Source organism: Copadichromis virginalis, linkage group LG18 (genome assembly GCF_057382275.1).
Source record: "Copadichromis virginalis isolate Kocher_CV1m ecotype Utaka linkage group LG18, C_Virginalis_male_GT1.1, whole genome shotgun sequence".
In the NCBI taxonomy this organism is placed as follows: domain Eukaryota; kingdom Metazoa; phylum Chordata; class Actinopteri; order Cichliformes; family Cichlidae; genus Copadichromis; species Copadichromis virginalis.
In genome coordinates, this window is record NC_140635.1 from 26,441,133 (window position 1) to 26,460,747 (window position 19,615).

Sequence of the window (19,615 nt, forward strand, 5' to 3'; positions counted from 1 at the left end):
ACCGCGGCAGTACGCAGGGACCTGGTTTGTGTCCTGGCAGACAGATTAAAGCCAAATAACGCTGACATTTGGTGTGAAGCCAGATTAACTTTGCCTCCTTGAAGCCTCTCCAGCAGCAACAGAGACTGCAAAATCCCCAGAATAGTCCTGTGGTCTCGCTAATTGGCGAGCTGTGCGGACGGGGCTTTGATTAATCTTAAATCTTAATGAGTTCATCCAAAGCCGCTGTGATATTCCGACCGAGGAGGTAAAACACGCTCGCTTCTCGCCTAGTTTCATCCCACGGCTGGATGAGAGGAGGCCGGGAACTTCGGCCTAGTGAACCCACGGAGAAATCAAAGAGAATACCAGAGATCCATTTAATAATTTATTTGCATATGATTATCGTAAAAATACTGAAAGAGAAATGCTTATTTTTGTTCTAGTTTTTCTGGCAAATTTTTTTCTTCTTTACAATCTAATACACCTTTACTTGCACAGGAAAAAAAAAAAAAAGAGTCTGCCCTAACAGACACATTTTCTTTCAGCGTGACATATAGTTTCAGATATTTAATGACCATTTAACTGTAATTTTCCTCTATTTGTCTGCTCCTCAACATTAAACAAACAAGCATATAAACGAGGGTCATAGAGAGGCCAAAGTCAGGTCAGATAGTTGTAAATGCCGAGCAGGTTGGTCTAATACAAATATAGTGTTATATACAGGCAGTCGTTTTAATAGGAAACTGCGCTGAGAGCCGGCGTGCTGGAGAAAACACGTGAGGAGAGATGAACCAGCGAGCGGTCGATTTTACATCCGTGTTTGTAGGTCTGGTCGCTATTAAGGTCACCAAGCTATCATCTGGATAACGACCTTTTAGATTCACACTGACCTGCAACACCAGAGTTTAATGTACAACACAGCATTACCACAGGCGCTTTTAATTTGAGGAAAAAAAAATCCCCAAATCCAACAACAACCAAAAACAAAATGAAAAGACAGGCCCTTGAACATGTCTGCTCAGTGGGTTTAAAGGTAATGTACTCTGTGTGAGCAGAACTATTGATTCCTAATTCACCCATTCATGTCTGTCTGCTTTGTTTATGTCAGAAAACAAGTGATTAAAAAAAAGAAGGTAAGTCCAGGTAGGAATCACCTCTTCGCCAGATAATAAGTTAGCATTCAAAACAATGCGTCCGTGAGTCAAACAAGATTAAGAAAAAACATGGACATTAAAGCCCATCCAGCAAGATGCCGACAAAGCAACAGTTAAGGAGGACCGTTATTCATCCTTTTCTCGTGAAGACGTTTCCACTTTGGCATGCACATGACGTGTCCCGCACAGTGTCAGCTACGCCTCCCCTCGGACCGAGAGAGAGACGGTGTGAAGACTCGGATGCTTTGTACAGGTTTTGTAACGTCTCCCGTTACACACGGAAGACGGTTTTTAAGAGGAAGCGGATGAAAAGTGTGTAGTTCTTTTTTCTTGTTTTACAGGAAAAAATAAGAATAATAAAATTTGCAAAATGAATGAACATATTTGGTTGGGTTTTTTTTCTTTTAAAAAGAAAAGGAATCGCTGATTGGAGAGATGGTCCACAGCTGTCTTTGAGCTGGTTTTAAGCAAACGATTGCTTTATCTTGGCACTGTTGCATCATCTGCGTGAAATTGCCCGCCCTGTCCTCAGTTGGAGGGTGAAGAGAAGGAAAAGACTGATTCCCCAACCAGCAGAAAACACATGCAGACATGCAAACACAACCTGAGAGGGAGCAATAAGAAGTCTGGCTTTATGTCAACAGTCACAAATCCACAAGTGTCAAGTAATGAACACACACACTGGAATGGAGAGTTCTCTTTAAACAGACACTGAGTCTCCAGTGGGAAAGAAATCTCCAGATTGGTCCTCTTTCGCTGTGTCGCCGGAGCTTCCATCCTTTTCATTTACTTCTTCTTCTTTTTTTAAATTTATTTTACATCAGTTCTTCGTCTCAAGAGTTTTTAGGTAGTTTTTAGCTAGTCCTTCCAGCTCACACCCTGATCGGGAGAGTTTGGCTCATCTGTTGCCGAATGATTTCCTGACTGTTGTCCGGACTCTTCCTGTTGTGTCCCGGCAGCGTTCCTCCCAGCCGCAGCAGGTCCCTGCCAACACAAAGCCACACAGGTCAGCGCCAAGTTCACGGCCACTTTAAACAAAAGGTGCAACTCATTATCGCGCCACTAAGTGCTCTCGCTGAAGGTGGATAAAGGCCTAATCCATCTTGGTGTCAAGCGTAGCTAAATTCTGCAGAGTCTATACACTTAAATCTCCTGGTTATGGACAATGAAAAAATACAGCGCCAGGAGAATGAGCTCAAAATTGCTGATCCGGAGATTCATCTGCTATAAACAGCATCCAACTCAAATGCCAAGCCTGAATCTATTCATCGCGTTTCCAGTTTTAATAAAAGTTCAACACATTTCTCGGCTATCTTGGAAAAAGCCCCGCGAGCCTCCGAGTGTCCTTTGTTCCTCGGCCAGTGTCCTTGTTTTTAAGGCCCTCGTGGCACAAGATACTCCACAGATAGCGCCGCATCTCATATCCTCTCTCTCCCTCCGTTATCTGCCCCGACATCACTGAGCAGCCAATGGCAGGTGAGCAGCAGCGAGCGTTCCGACGGCTCGCGCGCGCACGCGCAAACACGGGAGACGCTCTCTAAATCATGCTCTGACAACATGATCCGTTCCCTCTCCTCCTCTTCCTCCTGCTCCTTCTCCATCTATATCTCTAGCTGCTGCATACAGATGAGGCCATAAATTAATCATTGGCATGTCATCGGAACACAACAACAGCACAACATGCATACACACACACACACACACACACACCCATTGCCTTCCTATTTGCTCATCACAGCATTGGGTGCACCCTCCCCTGATGCATTAAAAAGCTCATTAGCAACCTAATTAAACACATTCCTCTCTTTTAGCTTCTCCTCAATCTCCCTTATTACTCACACTTCATCACCTCCTGCTTTTCCACATCAGCAGCTCTGGCTGCTGTCTGTCCTATCACCTACATTCCAGCATCCAGCCAAGTATAGGGGGAATTAAACTGAGGTCAGCCATTACATTTCCACACACAATTTGTCATGGTCCTGGGCCATGTGGGCCCAGTATTCTTAGTTTTCATGTATTTTTGTATTTTGTTCTTTATTTAGGCCATGCTTCCTGGGTTGATCTGTTACGTTGTTCCTTATGTGTTTTCCCTTCGTGACTCTTACCCCCTGTGTGCCCCTCTGTGTATTTATGAGCCCTCGTCTCTCTTTGTGCTTTATTCTATGTTTTCCCCAGCCCGTTATGTCTGCGTTCTCCCCGTGCTCTCTCTCCTCCTGTTTGAACCTCTGTGTACTTCCTGCTTTACTTTGCCCATCTCCCATCAGTGTTACGTTCACTCCTGCCGTGTCTTGTTATGATTATCAGTGTCACCTGTGTTCCCCGTGTGCATCCACTTCCCCTGATCATCCCTCATGTGTATTTAGTCTCTGTGTTTCGTACAGTCTGTGTCGCGTCGTCTGTGTTCCCACCCTCCGTGTTTCCATGCCTGGTCTGTTGTCTTCCAAGCCATAGCCTCACCATAGTTTGTTCTCAGTTTAGGTTTTTGTTTAGCCACGCCATCCCTGCTGTATTTGCACACCTTGTTTTCAGCCATATTAAAGGCTCGCCTTTTGTTAAAACTCACTCCCGTCTGCTCACTTGTGTACGCACCTGGGTCCATTACACGCATTCTCCACTCGGTCCGTCACAGCGGACTGTGACACAATTAGCTTCGCCGAGCCCAAATCCTGGCATAAGAATCGCCCTTGGGGCTCAGTGTTAGAGTGAAATTGTGAGCCAAGAAGCTGGCATCAGACCCGGATCCTCTGCGTACAATTTCTGCCTCATGTGACTCTGAAACAGGGTGCCATCGCCGACGTCAGAGGCAGGGGCTCGAGGACGTGTGCTCGTTTCGTTACGCATCGGTTAAGATGTAGGGATCTGGTACGTCTTAAAAGAAGTACTAATCATTAAAATTCAACAGTGAGAACAAGCTCGAAATCGAAGACGGGCGCCTACGAGTAAGCGAAATCTTTACACGTCCACGGGAAATGTCAGAGTCCGCTGTTTGCTCGCAAAGGCCTTCAGCTCAAAGAGGCATCCTCCAAGTCCCCCAAAAGCATAAAACAAGACCGAAGCCAACAAGCATGAACCCTGTTGTGCCTTTCCTTAGGCCAGCCATAATTTTCTTTACTGTGACATCTCATTCCCACAACCCAGAGGCGCGGCGCTGCTCGTCCCTGCACCAGTCTTCATCCTGCACTTCACAGCCGTCATATGCAATACAGAGGACAATTTCGCACAAGGTGAAAGAGAAGGAATTGCATCACTGCTTCCTTGTGTTTGCACTATTTCTGCTCTTATTGCAGAAAGACCTCAAAAGCATTTTATGCCTCGGTTATACATCAGGTGCCAAGTCTGCCACAACACAGCTGGTATTATTTCTAATTAGAGTCCATGCTTCTGCATTTACTGTAAACTCTGGCTGCTGCTGCTGTGACCCAGGAATCCTCAAAACGGACACGAGCTGGATTCTAAATTTGCAGCCCCAAACACTCGTTTAGAACTTCCTGTGCATGGAAATCCACTGATATTTTATTTATTTTTTCTGTAGCAGCTACCAAGAAAAGTAAATTCAGCGAGTTTCTCTGAAGAGTTGCTAAATCTCGCGGCAAACTTGCCAAGGTGGTGACAGTGAAGCGCTTTGCTCTTTCCACAAAGGACTGAGACGCAACACTTTTCTAAAAGCAACACTCTCCATCCACTTTGCAACTTCTCTTCATCTACTTTAACATTAACTTCAACTTCAACATTGATCTTTAGCTAGAAAAAGAGAAAACTCTGTCTCAAAGTGCTTGCTGGGTGGTGGGAAAGTGTCTGAAACCTCCAGCCTTCCAACAAGGTAATCAAAGTCTGTGATTCTAACAGATCTATACCATCTCTGGATGGAAGAGAAAATTTAACCGAACTTACTTGTCTTCCTATAACCGACAGAAAAACCATACTGAAATCAGCCCGACTCTGACATGTCACATGGACATCTACTTTAAATTTATCCTGCATATACAGTTAGATTTGAAGAGCAAACTTTCAGATTTAATTCAAGAGGTTTTTACTAAATATTTGAATGAACTGTTCAGGAATTGCAGCCATTTTTATACATAGCCCCACATTTTTAATTGGACGTTTGACTGGCAATCAGTTTTAATAGGCGGGTGAGACCGGTTCCCTCCTTGTTATTTCACGGTAAATGAAGAAAACATAATAAACAAAGTTCATTAAGAGGGAAGAGAGGGAAGCCATCAGTTCACTGAAAAACAATCTGGTACTTTCTTAAAAAGAAAAGAAGAGACTGGTCAGCTCAGCAAGACCAAAAGTGAACTAAAGTGGATGATCGCAGAGTTATTTACATGGTTAACAGAAACATCTTCAAAACATCTAAACAAATCAAAAAGAAAAAAGGAAAAAAAAACAACAACCTTGAACTAGTTTTTTCAATCACTATAGAGGATTCACAAAGTGCAAACCACTGGTTACACACAAGAAACAAGAAGGCCAGATTAAACTTTGTAAGGGAAAAATCTAAAACAACCTGCACAGTTCTGAAAAAAAAATCTTTGGACAAATCAAACCAAGACTGTTTGCCTTAATATGCAACTTAATATGCACTGCAACAAATCAAGGACCTAACTGTAGACTCACCCTGAGTAGGTGCTGGTCACCACCTTGAGGCTTGCGGCGTTGCGAAGCAGCTTGTCCAAAGTGCTGACGATTCGGGAGAATTTGGGCCTCAGGTTTCTCTCCTTCATCCAGCACTCCAACATCAGCTGGTGCAGCACCATGGGACAGTCCATGGGTGGGGGCAGCCGGTAGTCCTGCTCTACTGCTGTCATCACCTGAAGGCAAAGGAAGTCAATCTTAACAACTGGCTTGTCCACACAGGGAGTGTTTCACTTGTTGTGCATCACTTTGGTAAATGGCCTGTATTTATATAGCGCTTTACTAGTCCCTAAGGACCCCAAAGCGCTTTACATATCCAGTCATCCACCCATTCACACACACATTCACACACTGGTGATGGCAAGCTACATTGTAGCCACAGCTGCCCTGGGGCGCACTGACAGAGGTGAGGCTGCCGGACACTGGCGCCACCGGGCCCTCTGACCACCACCAGTAGGCAACGGGTGAAGTGTCTTGCCCAAGGACACAACGACCGAGACTGTCCAAGCCGGGGCTCGAACCGGCAACCTTCTGATTACAAGGCGAACTCCCAACTCTTGAGCCACGATCAAGAGTTGGGAGTTGGGAGTTTGAAGCTGACAGTTTACTCCTGACTGATGAATGGTAATCCTCTCATTTATTTACAATATCCAGTATGCTGCACTCTCATTGGTAGTCGCTTCAATCACTCAGCTCTAAGTTGAGAAAAGTTTATACTGGAATTGTCTGTCTAAGTCTGGCACTTAAATAATTTTAACCGTGCACGTAACTTAACGGTCACAAAAATTTGTATCTGTAAGGTAATTTTGTTTGAGTCTCCACTAAATACTGAATGAAGCTAAAAGCAATAATATAGTATATTTGATGTCAACACTGACAAGGGTTTTATTACAAGTGTAAGATGGTGTAAAAAACTAAGGTGTAAACATGTTTCATCCTCAGTGCTTGCCAAGCTGTCTCCAAGGTAGGAGAAATGTGACCATCAACCAGTTTTCAGCCAGTGGGAGGGTACACCGACATCACTAAAGTTAGCTAGCTAGTTAGTGCCAACGCTAGCTAGCAAGCTAGCTAACATTGGTTTGTTTTTGTTTTTGTCAGGTATTAATGTTATACTTGTGGCATGATTTGATGTTTGTGGATGCTGAAGTGTCTTGATTAGGTCTTTGATGTAAAAAAGGGTCGGAGGCTTGACGAGTTGTAAAGTTCTGCAAAATGAAGCAGCTAATGTTGATAATGGTCATTAGCTACAATCGCCATTTTCAACAAGCGCATTACTAGCCGTCTTTGGATTTGAAACAACACTACCCTGTTCATGTACTATGCAAAAAGTATTTTGTACTATGCAGAAGTGTACTACAAGAGATAACTGAAAGAATACACCATAATAATGTTTAAAATGTTTAGGCTGTTAGCATTTTAAGAGGAGAATACCATTTGTTTTGCAAGTTTTTGATCATTTGCTAAAGAAATCTGAAACTTGTTTCAGCTATTACTCTTCATCCTTTGTATACTTGTAAGAAATTTTAATGGAAACCTATCTTAGAGTTTTCAGAAATTATTGCATTAAGGGATAAAGTTGAGGGGTCTCTGAAATCATTAAATTTCCTTTGAAGACAAAGAACACCAATACATTTGGACACATTTTATGGCAAGCTTTCTGATAATTGTAAACCTGTCTCACTCTGGTCCATAATCATTTCCGCCACAAACACATTCAAATGAAGATTACATTTGAAATTTGCTATGCTAAATAAATATCAACCCAGAAGACTGTGCATAAGGATTTAGGCAAATTTCATGTGGCGCCTCTACAGAGTGTTACCATTTGGCTCTGAATCATTCGTATTATGCTCATTCTGTTTGGCCTTTGTTGTTGTGGTGTGAGAATAATCGGCAGTTCCTGTATTATCTCCTGCATTAGACAGTTCCTCAGCTCGTGCTGTCACACATTCCAATCTTTCTTTCAGCGTCTTAACAAAACTATAAAAACAATATTCTCAAATTTGTCACTTCAGAACTGGCATGATTGATGGGAGAAACAATAAACTGGAGGAAGAACACGTTGGCTCACGGATGCGAGTTCGCCTAGCAACTGCATTTGCCTCCGTAAGCTGCGTATGGGTTTTAACTCCCCACAACAATAAAAAAATTCCATTTGGGAACAATAAAACATTTCTGCAGCGCTTCTCGTCTCCCGCCGCTTCTTCTTTGATTTTTATGTCGTGCTTCTAAGTCTGCGAGTACTTCTGTTTATATCTCGTATTTGTTGACTCTGTTGCTTATTGAGCGATGACTGTGGCACAAAGGCTATTGGGAACAATAGTGGGCTTCTACTTTGATGCTTTCATTACTGCATGTGGGTTCTGTTGTGAAAGTTATACATACATTACTGCCATTTTTCATTTCTGATCCTTTTTTTTCTCCTTTGCTTTATTGGTATCAGCGTTATAAGTCGCTTTTTTGAAGCTCAGTACAGAGCAGATATTCCTCAGAGAGTGAAGTGGAGGTGTACACATTGCTTCAGTACTTTGTTCAGGGAGGAGGAACCAAGAGATTTATTTTTTCTTTCCTTCGAGCTCACTGCTGCAGTTACAATGTCTGTGCAGTGCAGATAGCCTACAGGTACCAACACACGTAAAGAAGAAGGAGAGAAAAAGCCAATCCTGAGTATGCCTTTGTAAGTGTGAGAAGGGAGGCTTTGCAGTATGGATTTGTAGGGGGGTGGGCAGGCCAGGGCCGTAAATAAGGTGGTAAAAACTAGAACATAGGCACGCAGCTGCAACCAGCATCTGCAGTGAGGAGATAAAGACAGCAGAACAGGCCCGAGTCCAACATGTCACGCTGGAAATCAAAGCCACAGCAGCCTGGAGAAACTCTCAGCCGGCCCTAAACTTAGACATGAAACTCCTTCCATGAGCTTTCAGGCTATAGATATACGTTTTCTCGTGAGACTCTTGTGCTGACTTACATCCTGGTTGCTCATGTCCCAGTATGGCCGCTCTCCATAGGAGACCACTTCCCACATGACGATGCCGTAGCTCCATACGTCACTGGCAGAGGTGAACTTCCTGAAGGCAATGGCCTCTGGTGCTGTCCACCGAATGGGAATCTTACCGCCCTGCACACACAGACAGAGGGGGATGGTATCAGCACTCTGAAAGATACTCCAATCCTATAAGCGCAGGCACAAGCAGCAGCACACAAATGCAAAAAAAACAAACAGCAAATGCAAATTTCACAGATGGTGTCGTGCGCCAACGTAAATATTGGCACACGTGAACAGTCACACATGCATTTATGTGTACATGTGAAACAAGTGAGTGGGGATCGAATTAAGACGCCCAATTAAACAAGCACAGTGTACACAAACGCACAGCGGCACACACATTCACGCGTATTTGACCAACCAGAGAACTTGTGTAAGTGGGGTCAGCGGAGGTGTCGTCCAGAAAGCGCGACAGGCCAAAGTCGGAGACCTTGCAGACCAAGTTGCTGTTGACCAGGATATTTCGGGCGGCGAGGTCTCGGTGAACATAGTTCATGTCGGACAGATACTTCATGCCTGCAGCGATGCCGCGCAGCATCCCGACCAGCTGTGTCATTGTGAAGCGCCCGTCGTTCAGCTGCAAGCAAGGAAAAAAAAACACACATGCACACAGTCAGAGATAGAGGGGGAGAAGCGGGGAGGGTGCAGCAGAGGAGGCGGTTAATGAACAGGGAGTGGAAAATGAGAAAGAGAAAAGATGTATTGAAACAGATGATAGGGGCGAGTACGGGAGATAAGAGGAGAACCAGAGGCAGGAGATCAGTCACCGAGGCCACGTAAACATGACATCTGTCATAGTGCTTCATGGCTCCCGCTGACAGTCACTGACAGCTGACCTTTTCATGCATGCTGTCCAATTAGCTGATTAATTAGAGTCTTTACTGTCATACTAAAGCTGGTATGGCTCGCCATTGACTCAACAAAACAATATAATAATGGGAGCCAAAACACTGCAATCAAAACCAGACCACTGCAGGTATTTTCCCCTCATTCACTGACTGACAAACTAGTAGCAGTTAAAGGCTGAACATGGCTTTGCTTTTTCTTCTTCCTGTTGACATGAGAATAAAATCAGCCCGTCAACAAAATCACTATGTCATGTTGCTCAAAGATCATTTGTAAAAAGGGCAAAGTCCTCGAGAAGCAGAGATTTGCCCTCTCGTGCAACATTTGAGAAGCATGAAAGTAATCTTAGATGAGGGCTTTCAGGGTTTAATTTACAATTCTCCGCATTTGTGACGCATGTCACATACTCGAGATCGCAATAAATCAGCGCTCCTGACTCGCGAAGGCGCGTGTACCCTGATGTGTGGGAGCTGAACTAAAACTAATCAATTAACCAGTTAAAAAATGATCTGAAATTTCTGCAAAATTGAACGAAGCTACGGTGGGAGGTTTTCTCTCATGACCTGAATATCTAATCCGAGCGAAGGGAGTCACAGGGGTGGGGAAAATAAGAATTTTTTTCTCGACATAATCAATTCCTTCTTTGGCTCCGTGATGAGAAAGCAAAGAACACAGGACGTGCCATCGCAAACCCATAAACATCCTGCCTTGTAGTCTGCACACTCCAATGAAGTCTGACAGGCAAACAAGCCGGGATGGATGGATGTGTAAACAGCCGTGATTCATAGCAGGCCTTCAAAGCCACGGTGGCATGAGTGCATGTGTGTTATTTCTGTGTTTCTATAAAGTTTTCTACATGTGCATATGTCCACATGTCCGGGGGGGAGTCTGAAGCTCCACTGCGGGTGACACGCTTGGACAGTTTGTGCATGTGTGCGTGCACATGTGTGTGTGTGCATTAACTCAATAGTTTCCTTGTTAGAGCAGGACTCTGAGTTCCTCTGAGTCACAGGCAGTGTGACACTGGCGAGAGAGCGGGAGTGAGGAGAGCACAGAGCAGGCACTTTTTCTGTTATCTGTAGGACAGCTGGCTGAGAGGAGTGGGTGAGAAGGAGGGGAAAAAAAAGCTCAGGCTGCACTATCAGATGTGGAGCTGCAAATAATGAGTGTTGGCGTTATCAGTTCATTATTTATAAATTGAAAATTAACTTGAAAATTGTGAAAGTGTCCAAAATGCTTAGAAAGGAGACGGCGAGTTGGCTTGATGATTGACAAACGAATAAAAATGACGAAATACAATAAAAACATATATCCTAAAACCCAAAGATTTTATACATAAAAACATCTGAAATCGTCCGCAGTAATGATACAGATGATTACTTGATAACTAAGATTAGAACCAACAAATGTTATTTTAACTGAGCAACTGAGAGAAAGAAAAGAAAACAGAGCCTTTGATTCTGAAAAACAGACTGTAAAGAACAGGTTTAGAAGATCTCCAAAAAGTTGATTCTGTTCATCTGGACGTAGCGTTTTGTGGGAGAAACGTTTCGTCACTCATCTGAGTGACTTCTTCAGTCTCAGCTGACTGCAGGTTTCTCCAATCTTATAAACAGCCCACTGAGGAACAATGGGCTGGGAGGTCAGTTCCTTAATTCCCCAACTCTCTGTGAATGGTACTCATGACCACTGATCAGTGGTTGTTGATCAATGGTCATGAGAATTTGCATAATTAAGATCAAGGAACTGACCTCCCAGCCCATTGTTCCTTCAGTGGACTGGTTTCAGTCATTATGCAAATGTACTATTTATAAGATTGGGGAAACCTGCAGTCAGCTGAGACTGAAGAAGTCACTCAGATGAGTGATGAAACGTTTCTCCCACAAAACGCTACGTCCAGATGAACAGAATCAACCTTTTGGAGATTTACTTTCCTGGATGATTGAGCATGCATCAAGAGGTTTAGAAGATATTTGTCACTATTTTCAGGTTCATGTACTTAAAAAGTGCTGCTGCACAAAGTAAATCTAAAGTATTTTAATGATTTGCCTAAATTATTGACTCATTAATGTGCACATCGGTTTAATGTGGCAGCTGGACAGGAGTTTAATCACCGATACCCTGCTGAAATGCTTTATATATAATAACACAGCATCATATATTAGTAGATTTACAATCTAAAATCAGCATATTTATATCATATCAGTGTTATCAGTCCGATCTAGATGTTGGGTAATGCAAGCTTAACAGCACTCTGGTCTGATAGCATTCGTGGTGTCACAATCATATTGGAGTGTGGCTGTCACCGCCCAATGCCCCCTTCCCTGTATCGAAATGTAAACCAGCTAGCCCCCGCTCGCTAATTTCTGGCACTGCCGAGGTTAGCTGAGCTCAGTAACCCACTCTTAAAGAACCGTTAAAGTGTCACCAAACATGTTAAGTTCAGATGAATAAGTCGGTCTCTACCGACTGGTTGGAGAAAAGCGTGGAAATCAACTAGAGCCAGCCGTTCATCGCCAATACGACGGTAAACTTGCCCCTCATGTCAGCGGTTTCTGTAAAGCTACTTATTCAGACAACATTTATAAATGTTATTAATTAGTTACACAGCGACTAAACGTAAAAAAGGAACAAGATTTTGAGTGATTAAATCTCAGAAGCTACGACTGATGAATATTTATCATTTATTCCATCTCGACAAATAATTATCAAAACTGATTAATTCCCCGCTGATCGAGAAAAGGAAGTGAGGGCTCTCGTGTGGAGCTGCAGCTATTATTCTTATTGCTGATAAATCAGCTGGTTTTCAGGTAATTAATGAATCCTTGTAAACTCCGATAGATCTTTCACAGAGTCAGAGAGGACCACGTCAAACCGCTTCTTTTTAAAACAAATATATTAGCACTCTAAAGTCCAAAAGGCTTTGAATTGAGAACGATTTTAAAAAGAGATCAAATTGTGCTTAACAATTAACATCCTGAAAACTGAAAAAAGTGAAATTTTTGATTATTTTATTTTGTTTGAAATGCACAATATTAACATGTACATAAGTATTAAAAGTACTGCATTGATAAGTATTGAGAAGTTTGAAATTCTTCTTAGATCTGGCCACTTGACCAGTCCGAGCGATTGGGGTAGAAGGACCTTTTCTGCAGCACTCCACCAATCAGGCCTGTTTGGTAGAGTGGCGAGACTGAAGGTTACCCGAAGGGCTTTAAGACCATGAGAATCAAAATACTCTGGTCTGATGAATCAAACATCGAACCCCTGGCTTGAATGCCAAGCATCACATCTGGAGGAAACTAAGCATCACCTGGCTAATACCATCCCTACAGTGAAGCATGGTGGCGTGCTGTAGGGAAGGTTTTCAGAAGCAGGAAGTGGCAAACTAGTTAGGATCAAGGGTAAGATGAATGCAGAGATATGCAGCCTAGATGATAACCTGCTCCAGAGCGCTCTGGATCTTAGCGTGGAGCAAAGGCTCATGTTCCAACACAACAACAACCCTGAGCACACAGCCAAGAGTGGCCTTGAGCAGCTTCAACAAAGTACTGAGCAATACTTTTTTTAAACTGTGTGACGAATTCTCTTTAAGAGAGAACCGACATCACACCAGGCATCAAACCCACCGAAACCAGCTCGACAAGCTGGTCAGTGTCGCCTTTCTTCAATATCATTAACAATATCCCCTGAAAACTGCTATTAATACCAGCATCAGAGCATTTATTCATCGCAAGCATGAAGAATTGTCATTTAGTCAAAAAGCTGCAGTAGTCTTCTTCACAGTACAGCCACGCAAGAAAACACATTTTATTGGATGTAAATGACATGTAATAGTCCCCACGCAGCTGGAAATGTACCTTGTGACACCTCATTTCTCATCCCGCCTTTGTTCAGCGTTTTGTGTAGGTGGTCTGAACCAAAAACTCTGATCACTAATGTATTCTGCGGTGGTACAAAGACTCTCTAATACACTGAAGCAAACCTATCCAAAGGTCTGCGTGTGTGACAGTTTTCCACCAGGAGTTTGTGCACGGGAAGAGCCTGTCAGCATCACTCAGTCACGTCAAGCAGAGACACTATGCTTGTCTCCAGGCGTTATATTGCGCATTTAATCTCTATCTCTCAGCAAGTAAAGAGCCTCGGGGTGTTTTACAGAGAGTAAAACATTCTGATAACCCAGAGGTATCGTGAATGACTGTGTGTGTGTGTGTGTGTGTGTTCCTCTCAGCTTTGATGCAAACAGAAAGCAATCTTTTTTCTGTCAGAGGTGTTGGGCGGCGCACGCCTCCCGCCAAGCTTACCCTGAGGAAGGAATCGAGCGCTCCGTTCTCCATGAATTCGGTGATGATGAGGACGGGGCAGCTTCGCGTCAGGACGCCCTCCAGACGGATCACGTTGGGGTGGTCGAACTGACCCATGATGGAGGCCTCGGCGAGGAAGTCCCGCCTCTGACGCTCGGTGTAGCCGGCTTTCAGCGTCTTGATCGCCACCACCATCTCCCTGCGCCCGGCCTGCTTGAGACGCCCGCGGCACACCTCGCCAAATTCACCTGGAGCGAGGAGAACGAGGTGGCGAGAGGAGGGGTGGGGGGTGATGGAGGTGGGCAGGGGTTGAGTGAGCAGAGGAATGAACGGGGAGGAGGGGTGGCGGGAAAGAGAGCGTCAGGGAGAGTGCGGGGAGAGGAAGCGTTACTGGTCGGACTCGGGAGTGAGTTGAGGGTCGACTTCGACTGTGGGAGAGAATTAGAAAAGAGAAGACGGGGGTCGCTAGTGGGGTCAGGGGTCGAAGATGTTGGGGAGAGAGGGAGTGACTGGTATAGATCGAGTGTGCAACCTGGGAGGGGTGCAGGGAGACAGAGGGTGGGCGAGGTACTTGAGGGTTTTGCATTTGGTGCCTGAGTACGAATGTTTACAAGGGAAGGAAAGACAGAGAAGACAGGAAGGTTGAACGAGCGGGAGCAGACTGTCATTTGAGGTGAAGTTAGGACACAACATGCTGCTGGAAAGACAAGAAAGAAAGAAATAAAGGAAGGAGGGGCGGAGAGCTACAGAGAAGTCCTTCCCACCCACAGCTCTCATGTGCACTCTGAATCCTAACCTTGCTCTCCCACAGAGGACTCTCTAACAGAGCAGCGCCCGGCCTTGATGGCATACTCTTGCTCAAATAAATGTTTAATAAAGGTAAATTATTCTGTCCACTTGGACAAAAAACATCAGGGTTCTTTACCTGCGCCGATGACTTCTTCTATTTTTACACAGGAGATGTCTATTTCTTTGGCAAACTCGTGGACTGCGTCATTGGGGTCCTCGTAGGTGAAAGGGTCGATGTACACTTTGACCCCCGGAGAAACTAAAAAATAGAGAAAAATGGAAAAAATCTGCATCTTTAATGTCGTTCATATGAGTTCATCTGTTAAAAGCAAAGCTTTGAATACGGCAACGGCTGAATAATATGAGTGAAATCAATGCTGCAGTATAAATAAGACATGTTCCTAGCTATGCTGTGTTTGATCCACGGATAGCAAAGCCAGACGATGAATCCACACTGATTCATCTCAACAACTTTGTGGCGAACTGCTATGAGATTCAGCATTCGTGTAATGAAAAGGATAAATCCTAATCCTAAAGATCAGTCTGACTTTTCTTCTGATGCACGAGTGGACATTTTTTACAGAGTGGCCACATATTGAATAAGTGAATCGAAATATGGCTGCAGTGAGAAGATTTCTAACATACAAAAACAGAACATAAGATATAAAACACGGAAAAATCCACTTAATTCCTACATGAACATTTACACTGATGTAGGAAATTGTAGGCATCTGCCCACATGTGAGTTAATCCCAGGATCAGGTCAAAATTTAAGGCCTAATCGTGTAATTTCCTTCTCGACACATACAAGGTTTTAATAATCACACCACATGTTATTTTCAGAGACCTTATAGTGCCATCCTGTGAGCACTTCTCTCTCAGACTGAAGGTTTGCTTGTGGTTCCTACGGTATTTAAAAGAAGACTGGGAGGCAGAGCCACCGCCACCGCATCCACCACTCAGCATTTAATAATTAGCTGTTATTCATCTCTGGCTCTCTTCCACAGCGTGTCTTTTATCCTGTTTTCCTCCACTCATTCCTAACTGGTCATGGCAGATGTATGCCGGACATTTTCTTCCTTTTAAAAGGGAGTTTTCCCTTCCCGCAGTTGCCAAGTGCTGGCTCATAGGGCATCGTATGATTTGGGGGGTCTTTAATTTATAATATAAAGCACCTTGAGGCGACTGCTGTTGTGATTTGGTAAAATTGAATCACTGAGTTTAGTTTATAATAACTGCAAGTGACACTATTGTGCTCAGACAGAGACTCACAGCACAGCAGTAGATTCTTAGTCCTGTTCTCCTACTGATAGCGCCTTGATTAAGATCTGTGCAGCGAGGCTGATGTTTTGCATTAGAATCTATCAAACCTATCAAAACAAAATATAGTTAACAAACAATTCATTTTGCTTTATTTTTGGCCTTCAAATGACAGCATCCCGTCCACAGGCAGACAGAAAAGTGGAGAACTTGAATCACATTGGGGAGCTTGCAATTCATGCCATGTGTGTTTCAGGGGGAAAAAATAGAAACCAAACAAATGACTTTCCGCAGACTGAAATTTCATCAAGCAAAGACCTCGGAAAAATGTTGCATTAACAAATATTTTACATTTCAGTGTGTGGGCAGCCCCTCCTCGTCCAGTGTGGAATTATTTCCCGCTGCGCACGTATCTACTTCAACTCAGATGATCTGTGTGCTCGGACCTCCTCCGAGACAACAGGGAAGTGTTTTCCTGCCTCAAACAGGTGATTGGATAATTGATTGAATCAGTGGGCTAACTGTGCTGGCATGAGCAAAAGTAGCACAGAGGAGACGGTTTCCAAGCTCAGCACATAAACTTACTGTATTGCTGCAGTTTCTCAGTGTACTCCAGCTCTGACCCGCTGCGCTGCTTCCTGTAAACAAGAAGCACATGAGAAAAGTCACATTGACATAATCAGCCCTGGCCAGCTTTCCAGGTACAGTGAATCAAGCTAACGTCTAACTGCGCTATCAGATAATCACAGGCTGAGGACGAAACTCCTGGCAGCACATCTGCTTTTTCCTTTCTTTGTTTCCCCTCTTTTGGAGCTGATTTGTAGCGGCTAACAGTTTACATCCTCTGAGAGCATGTTAAAATTTAATGAGCGTCTTTGTTCAAAGTCTAACGGACAAAGTGAAAACATGTAGTTCAGCCTGTCGGTAATGAAAATCAAACACTTACTTAAGGCAGACAACAGCGATAACCACCAAGGCAACAATGACCACCAGACCCGCGGACGCCGAGCCGATGATGAGAGGCAGCTGGTCCTGCACGGACTTCTGAGGGTCACCTGGGCCACGGAGACACACAAATGAATGCATAACAGCAGAGAGATTAAAGGGTGGCTCGTGCTGCATGCATAATGGCTACCAATTAGGGCAGCCATAAAAACTATCAAGTCTGAACCCTCATTAAGAGAACCGCTGCAGCAGATCATCAGGAACAGACGGTAAAGTGGGAGAGAACGAGTCCGTACTGTGGAGGCTGGTGCTGAAGTCCATGGGGTTGCTGTAGCGTCCATACCCAGCAACGGTGCGTGCTCTGACCTGCACCACGTAGGGCGTGGCAGCCCGCAGCCCCTCCACCTTGGCTGAGCTGTGCTGGGAAGTTACAGTGTGTGACATTGCCTGGCCCTGAAGGAAAAACATAAATATTAAATATTAGTTAAATATTATTATTAAATATTATTATGTGTCTCCATCTTTCTATCCTCGCTTAGCTTCACAAACTAATATCATACTTTGAAAAAATGTCGTGTCATAATCTTCTTCTTAGGGATTAAAGGATGAATTCATTATTCGTGGATGTGCCAGTCCTTCTTTTTATTCTAACAGACTAATAAGTTTTGCTCTTGCTGCTTTCTTTAGTCTATTACAGGCCTGGCAAACATACGGCACGGGGGCCAGAATTGGCCTGGCGAAGACTCTCATCCGGTCCGCTGGAGAATGTGAAGGAGGACATACACACTGTGGACTTTTGACTCATACATTTCATGGCTTGTAAAATGAGTTTGACATCCCTGGTCTGACCAGCTGGTTTTTTATTACTAATAAATGAGCCATTGCTAGCTGAAGATTGGCAATTTTCTTCTAGCTTTAGTGTTATAGACCCTTTTACAGTTTGTAAACAGTGATTACGTAGGCAGTAAAAGAGTCTGTAGTTCTTTTTAGTATATAACATTATCCTGGAAGTGTCACTTGTGACCACAGTACTTGGTGTTTAACAAAAATTGCTGTTATGTTTTAAATTCAGACGATAAGTGTTCTTTAAAACAAATACAGCTGAAGATGAACTCATAAAGAAAGAATCAAACCTGTGCTGATATTCAGTGTAGCAGGAGTAGGTCTTAAAATTTTAAAATGACTTAGCATTTTCCTCCCCTGGCTCCTTTATCTGAAAGTCAGCAGATTTTTTTTTTTATTGGGCTTTTTCTGTGAGACGACTGAAATACGGTCTGCAGTTAATGCAAGCTTTAGTGGTAGTCACGTTTTGTACTACAACATAGAAAAATCCAAGTTAATACCCCTCTTGTGTATTCTGAAACTGTAACCAACCCAAGCCAACACAGAGGAGCCAAAAAAACTACAGCTTCTTTAATGGCCACTTGAGGCTTGCTCTAAAAGTGACTCAATCTCCATAGACACCCATGTCAAAATGTCCAACTTTACAGCATTAAAAACACATGTTTACAGCCTGGCATTAAAAAAACAAAACAGTTTGGGCCTCTGTGGATAGTTTCCCTCTTTGTTATAACTGTATCCACCGAATACTGGAGTTGCATTAATACAGTTTATAGAAGCAGCTGCTGAACAAGCTTGTTAGTGTTTGCACTGTTAGCACTGTTCGAACTATGGCATCAAAATAGTGAGATTTTGGAGACACATGACCTCTAACTACTTGACTAACCTGACTGTCATTTGGACAATGCAGGGTCAAGCGAACAAGTTCCAGTCACGCAGGCCTACAGGCTGGTCAATGACAAACACTTGTGTATGACTGGGTGGAAAAAGCCTCCTTGCGATTTCTTTGGCCACTACTATGTTGCTGCAGTCGTAGTTAGAAATTGAAGCGACAGACATGTGTAAAAACACTGTCCAACTACACTCTGAGCTGTAGTGAGACTGTGAAAAGAGCAACACAACATATAGACAGCAAAAAATGCAAATTGCAGGCTGCACTGATGAAGCTTTTACCTAAAAAGTGAAAAATGTTTTGTGATTTGCATCGTGACTTTTCTTGTTTTACTGCTGCTGTTAATGATTAAAGCAATTGCTAGAAAAATTTTTGTGAAGTATCTTCTTTTCAATCGATTTCAACCTTCAGGACAGGGGCGCCACCAAGGGTGGTTTCAGGGGGGGCACTGGTCATCCCCCCACAATTCTCCTGTCTGTCCAGGAAGGCCCTGGCATATTTTTCCATATATTTTTTTGGTTGTTGTATCACATCCAGGGTTTGGGTGTGACGCATTGGAAAGTAATACTTTAAGCTTGATTTAGACTTCTGTGGGAAATCTTCATCCTATCTTACAACATGACTGGAAGTCCCTCTTAACACTTAACCTTCCACATATCTTTTCTCCCAAGAAATTTAACTACATGGCAGGTCAAAGCTGCCCGGAAAGACTATGTTTCAGTAAGAAATCTACGTCAGTTACTGTTAAGAGAAGAGGTAACTAGCGGTTTACAGCTTTTGAGGACTGAACATACAGGGAGTGCAGAATTATTAGGCAAATGAGTATTTTGTCCACATCATCCTCTTCAAGCATGTTGTCTTACTCCAAGCTGTATAGGCTCGAAAGCCTACTACCAATTAAGCATATTAGGTGATGTGC

At 43.6% G+C, this 19,615-nt stretch overlaps 1 protein-coding gene across 1 annotated transcript in view; it reads right to left on the reverse strand.

Moving 5' to 3' along the window:
- Window positions 1-354: 354 nt before the first annotated feature.
- Window positions 355-19,615, reverse strand: part of ephb3a (eph receptor B3a) — a 39,228-nt gene continuing 19,967 nt past the window's right edge. The window contains exons 7-15 of the mRNA XM_085440373.1: window positions 17,261-17,417; window positions 16,966-17,074; window positions 16,605-16,657; window positions 14,896-15,018; window positions 13,971-14,218; window positions 9,182-9,397; window positions 8,743-8,892; window positions 5,757-5,950; window positions 355-2,120 (exon numbers count right to left, since the gene is read on the reverse strand). Of these exons, the coding sequence (XP_085296499.1) occupies window positions 2,009-2,120; window positions 5,757-5,950; window positions 8,743-8,892; window positions 9,182-9,397; window positions 13,971-14,218; window positions 14,896-15,018; window positions 16,605-16,657; window positions 16,966-17,074; window positions 17,261-17,417 (1,362 nt within the window). The 3' untranslated portion in view covers window positions 355-2,008. The remainder of the gene's footprint in view (window positions 2,121-5,756; window positions 5,951-8,742; window positions 8,893-9,181; window positions 9,398-13,970; window positions 14,219-14,895; window positions 15,019-16,604; window positions 16,658-16,965; window positions 17,075-17,260; window positions 17,418-19,615) is intronic.